The sequence below is a fragment of the Felis catus genome, chromosome D2 (genome assembly GCF_018350175.1).
Source record: "Felis catus isolate Fca126 chromosome D2, F.catus_Fca126_mat1.0, whole genome shotgun sequence".
Taxonomy (NCBI): domain Eukaryota; kingdom Metazoa; phylum Chordata; class Mammalia; order Carnivora; family Felidae; genus Felis; species Felis catus.
In genome coordinates, this window is record NC_058378.1 from 61,545,136 (window position 1) to 61,557,188 (window position 12,053).

The following is a 12,053-nucleotide window of genomic DNA, read 5'->3' on the forward strand; positions in this document are numbered from 1 at the left end:
TGCTCAGTATACATCAGACGTTATTATCATTCATTCTCCACTGTGTGCCTTAATTACACTCATTTTCTTTAAATCTACATGTGATATTGTTACTGCAGTAGAAATCCTTGTTATAATAAGAAAAGAAGAATCATTCAAAGTCTGGTCTATAATTTGCCTATTAATTTCAGTAACTATTCTTTTTAGACCTCAATTTCCTTACCTTCAGAGTGAAAGAGTTGGAGTATGTAGTCTGTAAGGAAATAAGGGTTTAATAAGACAATAATAAAAGATCAGATGAGCCAGCTCCTTAACATTTACTGCAGAGAATGGAATCCCTCAGGCCTGACACATCCCTAGGAGGTGATATGGCAGTGGAACCAGGTGGTTTTTAAGCTCAGTTTCGTGGGAGTAGAGAAATTCTGATGTGCAGATTATGGTGGTACAGAGCATAAGAGAAATGATTTGACCTTATTTCTTCCTCCAGGTTTCTCCCAATAAGTCATCCCAGATTTATTCGAACCATTCCGGAGCTGAGTGTCCGGCCAAGGTGAGGGAACCCCAGCAGCATGGGCTCGTGGAAAGAGTGTGGGGCTTTGGAGTTAGGAACCTGAGTTCTAGTCTAGATTCTGCCAGTGTTGTGGCTTTTTTTGCCTCTCTCTGTCCATGCTGTCTTACTTCTCTAGTAGGGATATTTGGCTCTCATAGGGCTAGAAGAATTATATGAAACTTAATGTAAAAGCTATATTTAGGGTTTAAAAGACTGGTTGCAGTTCTCTTTGTCAGCATGTAACAAAAAGAAGCATTTGTACTCTAAACCCAACTTTCTAAAACTCAGTAATTCCCAGAATAAAAAACATGTAACCAAGAATACCTGTTCTTTGAGTGTAGAGACTACTGCTTGGTGACTGGCATTTTAGGTCATGTTCTAGTGGATTTTGTAGAGGGGTGTTCAATGAGGGATTCTGTGTGGAGGAATACTAGTTCCATTTAGTGTTGGATCCAGTTTGGGATCATTTTTTCCTGAGGATCTTAAGCATTTGGACCCATGGATCTATCTGCTTCTGCTTCCTCCGTTAAAAACTCAGCCTCCTAAAATTAATGGGTCATCAATGAATGAAGCTAGATACACATGACTGAGAGAATGGCTCTTCAAAGTCAGCCCTGGGATCCACACAGGTTGTAAATCTTAAGTGCCTGGGGATATTATAGAAGAGCCTCTTTAGTAACTTTTAGGAGGTAAGGTTTTGTTTTTTTTTGTTTTTAATTATAGCTGACACACAATGTTACATTAGTTCCAGGTGTACAACATAGTGATTGGATAAATCTATATTTAATGCTATGCTCACCAGTGTAGCTACCATAAAATGCTATTACAATACCATTGATTACATTACCTATGCTGTACTTTTCATCACTGTGACTTAATAATTCTATAGTTGGAAGCTTATATCTCCCACTCCCCTTCACCTATTTTGCCCATCTTGCCACCCACTTCCCCTCTGGCATCCATCAGTTCTCTGCATTTATGGGTCTATTTCTGTTTTTTTTTATTTATTCATTTGTTTTTTAGATTCCACATAGAAGTTAAACCATGAATTATTTGTCTATTATTTAGTGTAATACTCTCTAGGTCTTTCCATGTTGTCACAAATGGCAAGATGTCATTCTTTTTTTTTTTCAACGTTTATTTATTTTTGGGACAGAGAGAGACAGAGCATGAACAGGCAAGGGGCAGAGAGAGAGGGAGACACAGAATCAGAAACAGGCTCCAGGCTCTGAGCCATCAGCCCAGAGCCCGACGCGGGGCTCGAACTCACGGACCGCGAGAACGTGACCTGGCTGAAGTCGGACGCTTAACTGACTGCGCCACCCAGGCGCCTCAAGATGTCATTCTTTTTTATGGCTGAGTAGTATTCTGTTGTCAGGGAGTAATGTTTGGTCAGTGTCCTGAAGGTATCAGAATAGAAGTGGAATATTTCTGGGAAGGCTTGCCTGAGATAGGCAGATATTCCTGGAACGTTGAGTTCGAGGTGCTAACAACATTCTTGGAACTTCAAAGTAAAGCCCCTTAGTTCCAGAATAATGAGAGTTGTTGGATGCACACATTCCTATTTGTTTACTCTGTGGTTACTTTAGTTTTGTAGATTTTGATCGTGTCCTTCTCTAGTCTTTGTTGTGAGAACAGAGACTTCACCATATTGGTCGTTTCAGTCGGCCAGATCTTCACCTGTGGTGTATACCTTGTTTAATGAAAAGTTGAGGTCAAGTAATGTATTCAAGCTAAGGGTAGATATGTTTAATTAACAAGGGTTGGTTCTTCTGAGTCTTCCCTCCTTGGCTTGCAGATGGCTGTCTTCTTCCAGTGTCTTTATGTGGTATTCTTTTTGTAGATATCTGTGTTCTAATCTCTTCCCTTTTTCTTTTTTCTTTCTTTTTTTTTTTTATTGTGCTAAAAACACAAAACATAAATTTACCCTCCTAACAGTTCTTAAGTGTGCATCACAGTTTTGTTAACTGTGTGCACATTATTGTAGACAGATCTCCAGAACTTTTTCATCTTGCGTGGCTGAAACTCTATACCCATTGAACCACTCTCCATTTATCCCTACCCTCCCCCACCCCCCACCTCTGGCAGCCAACATTCTACTTTCTGTTTCTTTGAGTTTGATTACTTAGATAACTCATGTAAGTGGAGTCATGGCCAGTCCTTCTGACTGGCATAACGTTCTAAAAGTTCATCCGTGTTGTTGCATATAGCAGATTGTCCTTTTCTAAGGCTGATTAATAATGCACGTATGTGTAGGCCACATTTTCTTCATACATCTGTGAACAGGCATTTAGGCTGCTTCCACATCTTGGCTAACACTGCAGTCAGCATGGGTGTACAAGTATCTGTTTTGAGATCCTGTTTTGGATATATACCCAGAAGTGGGAATGCTGGATCATATGGTGGTTTTTAATTTTTTGAGGAACTTCCATGCTGTTTTCCATAGCAGCTGTATCATTCTGTAGTTCTGCCAGCTGTGTGCAGGGAAGGATTCCCTTTTTTCCACATCCCTGCCAGCACTTGTGTTCCGTGTATTTGATAATGGCCATCCTTACAGGTGCGAGGTGATAATCTCACTGTGGTGATTATTTCCCAGATGGTTAGTGATGTGAAGTGCCTTGGCCTATGCTTGTTGGTCATTTTTTTTTAAATATGTTCTTTGGAGAAATGTCTATTCAAGTCCGGTTTTTAATGAGGTTTCATTGTCGTTGCATTGTAGGCTAATCCTCCTATAAGGACTCCAGTCAGACTGGATTATGGCCCATCCATCCTGACATTCATATTTACCTTAATCACCCCTTTAAGTTCCTGATCTCCAAATGCATTCATGTTCTGAGATACTGAGGGTTAGCATGTCAACATACGAACTTGGAGGTGGGAGTGACACAATTTAGCCAATAACAGAGACATTCCAGTGGCATCTGTTCAGGGAATAAGCTTTTTCATTCTACCATATAAGCACTATGATAACGTATATAAATTGTCTATTACAGTGCCAGGCACACAGATTTTCTGTGTGTGTGTGTGTGTGTGTGTGTGTGTGTGTGTGTGTGTGTTTTAAGAAGTGACATTCTACAGATGTTCCCTTCCTGAGGCTTCTCTCTGCACCCTCAGAAGATGGATTCCCCATTATTAATTTGATACATATCTAACTTCTTTGTATTTCAATTATATGTACACATATACATACATATATTTATAAAATTGTTTTGTGTGGTTTTCACATTTTACATAAATGTCATGCTGTACTTAATATTTTACAACTTGTTTTTTCCTCTCCAAATTTTGTCTTTGAGATTTGCTCTTGTGCGTGTAGTGAAAATAGCGGTCCATCGTATGAATGGGCTCAACTCTGTATGTTCTCCATCTGATGGGGGACATTTAAGGTTGTTCCCAGTTTTTCTCTTTTATAAATAATGCCACAGTGAACATCTTTGAACTCATTCTACTGGGCATCTGTACCAGGATTTCTGTAGGGTAGAATTAATGGATCATAAAGTATATGCATTTGTAATTTTTATTGGTATATGAAGGTTTCCGTTTTTCTGTAGTCACTAGTGCCTCTTATATGTTACAGTTTTACCAGTATTATTTGTACCGTCTTATTGATAAGTTTGGTTTTGTTTTAGAAATTACTTGAGTTGGGAGTTCTGTGATACCTTTGAAGTGATTTGTGGGCTGATAACCACTTCCCCTTATTGCTTTCCTGAGGAGAAAAAGAATCAAGACAATGATAATGGCAAAGTAGCATAGGGGACGGAGCCCTGGACTTTTGAGTCAGAGCCCTGACTTCAACTCCTGGTTCAAGAGCATAAAATGAGTTCAAGAATATCTGCCCTGCCTAAGTCACACATAAGATTGTTGTCACAATTCAGTGAGAGATTATTTGACAGAGCAGTTCTGCAAACTATAAAGCAATAGCTAAAGTATTGTGAAAGAAGTAAACCAATTTTGTTTCCTAAATTTGTAAAGGTTATTGTAGGCTACTACTTTATAGCTTGTTCGTACCTAGGTGAGCGAAATGGAAAAGATTATCTCTCGTGTAGGTATTATGAACATTCTCCTTGGAGGAGGGAAGTGAGAGTGTGGGAGGTGGGCATGAATGAGGGGGTACAGTCAATCCATGGCCATTTGGGGGAGCTGGTTTCAAGCTAGAAGCCTTATCCAGAGGTTGGCCCACTGTTGCCATTGCTTTTCTACAAACAGTGAGCTGGAGAAGGATGGCTGCACTGCTCTCAACACTCACTCTGTCAGCCCCTTGGAGAAGATTAAACAGTACCAGGCTGGACAGACGGTGATTTGCTTCTTGAAGAAGGTGAGTAGTGCACAGCTTGCAGTATGATGCTTCCTTCTTTCAGAAGAAAGTGGGGGAGGAGCTGGAGACAAAGGCCATTAGCACTAGACATTTGAGTCTGTTTGCTACCATGCCGGTTTGTGGAAGACCAGAAGCCCTAATGGAGGAGCTAAACATGAAACAATTAGCAAGCAACTCACAATTCAGCATGTTTATAGATTAATTGTACAAAAGGGAAAGAGCAATATAGAGCAAGATTTAAAGTGAATGCGCCATTGGATTCTAGATGCTTGCCTTTGATAAAGTTCAAGTGCAATGCAAAATAATGCATACCTGGGTGCCAGATTATGTGTTCTAATCCCAAGTGGAACAGGAGTTTAAGAAAGGAAGAGATAGTGAAAACTGTACCGGTTGGGATGTATCAGAGAAAAAGTTGGATGGGGCTTGACCTTGAGGGATAGCTCCTCTTCATTGCTGCCAGATTCTTCTTTCATAAGCATTCTAGCTGGGCATGTCACTGATGCTTGATCCCTATAGTTACCTATTGTCCGTAGGTGGGGTTCATAAACTCCCAATGCCTTAGAGCTGTACTTAAGGCTCTTCATAATCTGACCTCATATACCTTGTGTTCCAGTCACCCTGGAAACCTTCTCTTTCCCTTCTTGTCTTTACCCAGAGTACCCTCTCTTCCTACAACCCTTTATGGCCCAGCACAGATAATCTCCCCATATTACTCGTTCTTCTATTTATTCCTATAGCATATTTCTGTTGCTCTGGTTATTTGCATATTTATTTGACTTACTCTTTGTAGACTCTTATCTTGAAGGTGGGGTTTGGTTTTTATTTATCACTGTGATGCCATGTACATAGTGGTTGCTTGATAAATGTCTTGTTGAATTGACTTAGAAAATTGGGGGTCTGTGTTTAGGGCAGGACCCTATAAACAGTGAAGGATCAAAATTTAAATTGATTTAGGGGCACTTGGTGGCTTAGTTGGTTGACTGGCTCTTGATTTTGGCTCGGGTTATGATCTTGTGGTCTGTGGGGTCAGGGCCCGTGTTGGGCTCTGTGCTGGCAGCATGGAGGCTGCTTGGGATTCTGTGTCTCCTCCTCTCTGTCCCTCGTCCCGCTGGTGCGCACGCTCTCTCTCTCTCTCTATCTCTCTCTCTCTCTCTCTCTTTCTCTCAAAAATAAATAAATGTTAAAAATTAAAAAATAAAAAGAAATCAGATGTTGAGCCCTGGAGAGGATTAACCATTATTGGGCACAGCTGAGCTTGGAGAAGGCTGCAGCGGTCATTGGAATTGTTCCTGCTGCTTAAAGCCATGTCTGAGGTCATTTTAGCTTTCTTATCAACTGAGGCACCAGGAGGGATGCATGGTCGGCTAGCCTAGCAAAGGCTCAGAGCTAGACTCTGAGTGAAGCCTGAGAAGTGAGAGAATGGCAGAGGCAGTGGGGTGTAGAGGGTGGATTCCTGTCCCTTGGGAACAGGGCCCCTTCAACCGTGTGATTTTAGGAGAGTCTGTGTTTTAATGAAGGGAAAAGAGATGTTTATATCCATCCCATCCCATCCCATTCCATTTCCCTTCCTGTTTTTTTTCTCTAGTACAACGTGGTTAAGAAATGGCTTGAGGTGGAGATTGCTCCAGACATCCGGGGGAGGATTCCCTTGTTGCTCACTTCTCTCAGCTTCAAGGTCAGTGTGCTTGAGATCCCTGGAGAGGAAACCCAGGCTCCCTAAGCTCGACTCAGTGTCTGGTATATGTTTGCAGTGGGTACAGGAAACCATGTACTTATTCAGGGAATGGTTTGGGAGATACTTGATATAGAGACTTAAGTGCTGTAGTTTTGGATAACTGACAGTAGTTTTGGATAAATGACAGACCTCTCTTTAAACATGAAAGGAATTTTCTTGTCCTTCCAGGTTCTGAAACATCCAGATAAGAAGTTCCGGATTGGCCAGGCCCTGAAGGCTACAGTGGTTGGCCCAGATTCTTCCAAGGCCTTCTTGTGTCTCTCACTTATAGGTGTGGTGATGAATGCCTGGTCAGGGAAGGGAGGGGGTAGAAAGGAGTGGGAAAAAGTCGTCAGGTAGTGTCTGGGTTTAAGGATGTCTCAGGTATTGGGGTCCTCAGAAAGCCCAGTGTAGTATATGCCTTCTGGGAACACTTTTTCTCTTGAGGTTTTGTTCTTTGGCCTGTGTCACTCTGCTACTGTCTGAGTCACCTTTACCAACATAGTTGGTTTTCTCAAGTGTCTCAGGAGGGGTTGTCCACCACATGGCCCTGGGATTCCTGACTACATGGCATAGTAATGTGGGTCTTCGTGATCATTCTGGTCCACCCAGCCTGTGGTTGGCCAGCATTCCACCTTCTTTCTTGGCTCACTTTCTCTTCCCTGAATCTGGTTCATTCTCCTACCAGGTCCTCACAAGCTTGAGAAAGGGGAAGTGGCCATGGGCCGAGTAGTGAAGGTGACTCCCAAGGAGGGGCTGACTGTCTCCTTCCCCTTTGGGAAGATGGGAACTGTTAGTATATTTCACGTGAGTGACTCCTACTCAGAGATGCCCCTGGAAGACTTCATCCCCCAGAAGGTTGTCAGGTAGGCCAAATTTTTTGTGTTTTTTCCCTTTTCAGCTCTGTGTGGGATTATAGATTTCTTTTTTAAATTTTTACGTATATATTTACTTATTTTTAATGTTTATTTATTTTTGAGAGAGGAAGAGAGAGTGTGACCGGAGGCGGGGGACAGGGAGAGGGAGACACAGAATCTGAACTGGGCTCCAGGCTCTGAGCTATAGCACAGAGCCCAATGTAGGGCTTGAACTCAGGAACCACAAGATCATGACCTGAGCCGAAGTTGGACGCTTACCCAACTGAGCCATCTGGGCACCCCTAAATTTCTCTTTTTTGAAAATATAGATGTGAGGGGTATCTAGGTGGCTTAGTTGGTTAACTGTCTGAACTCTTGATTTTGGCTCAGGGGCTGTGTCGGGCTCCGAGCCCAGTGCAGAGGCTACTTAAGATTCTTTCTCTCTCTCTCTCTCTCTCTCTCTCTCTCTCTCTCTCTCTCTCTCTGCCACCCCCCCCCCCCACTGCCCCTCTCCCCAGTTTGCCCACTCACTTGCTTTCTCTCTTTAAAAAAAAAAAAGACAGAAAGAAAGTATAGATGTGATAGGTGATTTTGTACCAGAAAAAATAGTATGAAAAAAAAGACAAGTTTTGTTTTGAGAGAGTGCAAGTGGGGCAGGAACAGAGTGAGAGGGACAGAGGATCGAAGCAGGCCCTGTGCTGACAGCGGAGAGCCTGATGTGGGGCTCGAATTCATGAAATGTGAGATCATGACCTGAGCCAAAGTCAGACGCTCAACCGAGGTGCGCCAAAGAAGAAAAGTTCTGATGCTCCCCTCTTTTTCCACCACTTTTCACCATTATACACCTTGGTCTCTATTCTTCAGGACTTTGTAGGTATAATTTTCTTCTATGTAATAATAGAATTTCATTTGATATATAGTCTGCAACTTGCTTGTTCTCTCATAGCAGTTTATCATGGACTTTTGTCTTTTCCTGTGCTAGTATATCTAAATTTACTTTGTTCTTTTACCTTATTTTTAACATTTCTTGGTATTCCTTTATTTATTTATTTATTTATTTATTTATTTATTTATTTATTTATATTTATTTATTTAGTCATTATCTAAACCTCTGTTGATGGATGTAATGTTGAAGTGAATATCTTTGTGCATATGTTTGGACACGAACACAAGTATATCTGTGAAGTAAATTCCCAAAAGTAAAATTAATGGGCCAAACAATGTTATACATTTTGCCAAAATGCTCTCTGAAAAGACTGTGCTCATTGACATTCCTGTTAACAATAAACATGACTATTTCTTACATCCCTGTCAAAACTGGCTATTCTTGATATTTAGTCTCAGCCATTGACTAGGCAAAAATTGATCTCTCATTTAGTGTGTAGTTCTGTCATTTTCCCTCTTGGTTGGCTTTCTTTGCTTGTCCAAGTGGCTTGCTTGTTTTCCTATTGAAGCATTCATCTTTTTAATGAGAAAAAAATTGATCTATAGGTGTTCTCTGCAGAAAGATAGTAACCTTTTGCAGTTGGGAGCTGCTTTATGGGGTATTTTTTGTGCACTAAAATGAGCCTGGTTCAGAGTTTTAAAGTCATTTGATAGGGCGAATAAATTAGCATTGAAGAGGCGGACTTCGGCCTGACATAGTACAGACTTCTGAGACTCCAAGTTGACTAACAGTGGAGCAGAGGCCTTGAGGAGACGGGCTGGAAAGTCATAATGCTCTTTCCCACCTCAGGTGTGCCAGCCACTAGCACCTGCATAATAAATTTACAACCACTTATCTGAGCTAAACAGCACAGAGATAGCCAGGGCCTAGGAAAAGAAAAGGAATGAGAAATCCAGGGTCATCTCTGCTTTGCCTCTTGGGCTTACAGATGCAGGTATGGCAGTGCCTGGGTGGTTCAGTTGGTTAAGTGTCCGAATTCAGCTCGGGTCACGATCTCACTGTTCATGGGTTTGAGTCCCACGTCCGGCTCTGTGCTGACAGCTCAGAGCCTGGAGCCTGCTTTGGATTCTGTGTCTCCCTCTTTCTCTGCACCCCCTCAAATAAATAAACATTTTTTAAAAATGCAGATGTGACTTTTAGCAAAGTATTTAATTTTAATACATTTTATTGTAGCCAAACCTGTGAATCACGTTCAGTTGTGATTTATCTGTCCCATGTGATAATAAATTAATTGCCTAAATGTAGATGATCCCTCAAGGTCCCCCCTGCTTTGGGAATGAGGATGCTGTGGGCTAGGAGGCAGGTGTGTGTCATGGGAAAACTTTGGACTGTTGCTGAGATCCTTTCTACTGCTAAGATTCTATATTTTGAAACTGCAACTTTGGGTTGCTAAGTGCTGTTTTCAATGAACGAAGTTTGGAAACCTTAACCAAAGAGTAAACTCTGCTTTCCCTCCTGGAAGCCTCCCCTGCTTAGGACTCACTGATCTGTCATCCTCTGATCTGCTGCCGTGATCCTGCCCTAACACCTAAGTCGTCACTGGTCATGGTTTCCGGTGGTTAGTGGCTGAGATTGCACACTGCCAGGACCCAGTGTCAGGCTGCTGACACCTCCTGAGTACCCACCACATGGCTCTGTGTCTCTTCCCGAGGGCTCCATGCCCCTTCTCATTTTCTACTCCCAGCACCTTTGTTGAGTAAGAAGAGTAGGTAGTGATTGACTAGTAAACTGAGGCTCAGGGAGGTGACTTGTGCAGAGTCCCTCAGCACGTTCTTGACAGAATGAAGAACAGAGCCCAGGTGTCATGTCCCCTCACTCCTTTTTTTTTTTTTTAATTTTTCTTTAACATTTATTTATTTTTGAGACAGAGAGAGACAGAGCATGAACGGGGGAGGGGCAGAGAGAGAGGGAGACACAGAATCGGAAACAGGCTCCAGTCTCTGAGCCATCAGCCCAGAGCCCGACGCGGGGCTCGAACTCCGGAACCGCGAGATCGTGACCTGGCTGAAGTCGGACGGTTAACCGACTGCGCCACCCAGGCGCCCCATCCCCTCACTCTTGCTTGTTGGTCAGCCTTGTGGAGAGGAGGCTGAGTCCCTCTGCTGTTTCCTGGGATGCTGAGAAGTCAACATCTCTTTTTGCCCTCATTCCAGGTGTTACGTCCTGTCTGCTACAGACCACGTATTGACTCTGTCGCTGCGATCGTCTAGGTGAGTGTCTGTGGTGGAGACAAGGAGGGCACTGAGGAAAGGCTGCACAGAACTTTGGGCTTCCCCCCTTTCTTCTCTGCTTGTGCTCTTTCTACCTTGCCCCATCTTGATCCAGAAAAGCTGTGGCCATTCACATTGCCACAAGAACGTGTCTGCTCAGACTCTTGCTGCCCAGGGTGAGGTTCAGACATCTGAATGTGGTGTTCAAGGTGGCCACACAGTGGCCCTGGAAAGGGAAGGTGATCTGGTTCCCAGGGTTCCGTAGTTAGTGGCATGTCATGAAGTGGATTGGCCTGAAGTCCGCTCGCTCCATGGTTAGAAATGGATGTTTCAGAGGCCAAGGCTGACAGGACTTCAGGAGAGAGTGGGGCTGGGCTCTGAGGTTGTCATATCCTACAGTCAGGTCCAGAGTTATATTCTTGGATGTAGAGTTTGATTATCACAAGTGAGTCGGGAGTGGATGGGAAAGGGAGGGTTGAGGTGTGTGTACATAATAAGCCTTTCATTCTTAGGACAAACCCGGAGACGAAGAGCAAAATAACTGATGCTGAGATTAACTCCATCCAGGATATTCAGGAAGGGCAGCTCCTGAGGGGCTATGTGAAGTCTGTTCAGCCGCACGGTGTGCTCTTTGGGTGAGTGAGGTGGAGCGTGGGGGCGTGGGCCAAATGCGACGCCCTCCCCGGCCTGTGCTGGTCCGTGGTCTGTGGTGGTCCTTGGTCACCTCCTCTGGAGATAATATGAAAGAAGGGGAGTCAATGAGTTCCCACCAGTTTGTAAATTCTGAGATGTTTTATACTTTTAAAAGCGTTTTGAATTATTCTTATTGGTGTTTTGGACACCAAAGAGCATGGCATGTCCAATTTCAGTTTTCAGTTCATTTGGTTTTCCTTTGGTTTGGTGTTTGATGGTGATTTGTAACTGTTCAGTGAAATCACATGACGTTCACAACCAGCAGATAGCACAGCGTTCTCTGCTACGATTTCCCCATTTTCATCTCCTCTGGCCATTCGTGATAGATGCATTGTGGTGCTCTGGTGTGGGATGGAAAATGCCCTTCGTTCCCATCTTCATTTATGCCTGATAGTTTTTCTAGCTCTTTTTATCCTTGTGAATGCCAGGAACTTGTGTCATAAATCCTTGTCACAACTTGGGTCCCTAGGAAAGTGGAGGCACTAGGCTAGGCTGGGACTCTCTTGTATATGACCACAGGACTCTTTTTTTTCCTTTTTTAATTTATTTTTAATGTTTTAAAAATGCTTATTTATATTTGAGAGAGAGTGTGTGAGCAGGGAGGGGCAGAGAGAGAGGGAGACAGAATCCCAAGCAGGCTCCATGCTTGTCAGCACAGAGCCCAGTGCAGGCCACGATCTCACAAACTGTGAGATCATGACCTGAGCCGAAATCAAGAGCCGGATGCTTAACTGACCGAGCCACCCAGGCACCCCTGTGACCACACAACTCTTGTCTCTCTCCTGTCAG

At 43.2% G+C, this 12,053-nt stretch overlaps 1 protein-coding gene across 2 annotated transcripts in view; it reads left to right on the forward strand.

Moving 5' to 3' along the window:
- The window catches only part of PDCD11 (programmed cell death 11), a 43,948-nt gene that overhangs the window by 25,351 nt on the left and 6,544 nt on the right, over positions 1-12,053 (forward strand). For both annotated transcript variants that reach the window (XM_023240881.2, XM_023240882.2), the window contains exons 21-27: positions 467-529; positions 4,736-4,844; positions 6,430-6,519; positions 6,748-6,850; positions 7,247-7,424; positions 10,515-10,571; positions 11,084-11,206. In XM_023240881.2, the coding sequence (XP_023096649.2) occupies positions 467-529; positions 4,736-4,844; positions 6,430-6,519; positions 6,748-6,850; positions 7,247-7,424; positions 10,515-10,571; positions 11,084-11,206 (723 nt within the window). The remainder of the gene's footprint in view (positions 1-466; positions 530-4,735; positions 4,845-6,429; positions 6,520-6,747; positions 6,851-7,246; positions 7,425-10,514; positions 10,572-11,083; positions 11,207-12,053) is intronic.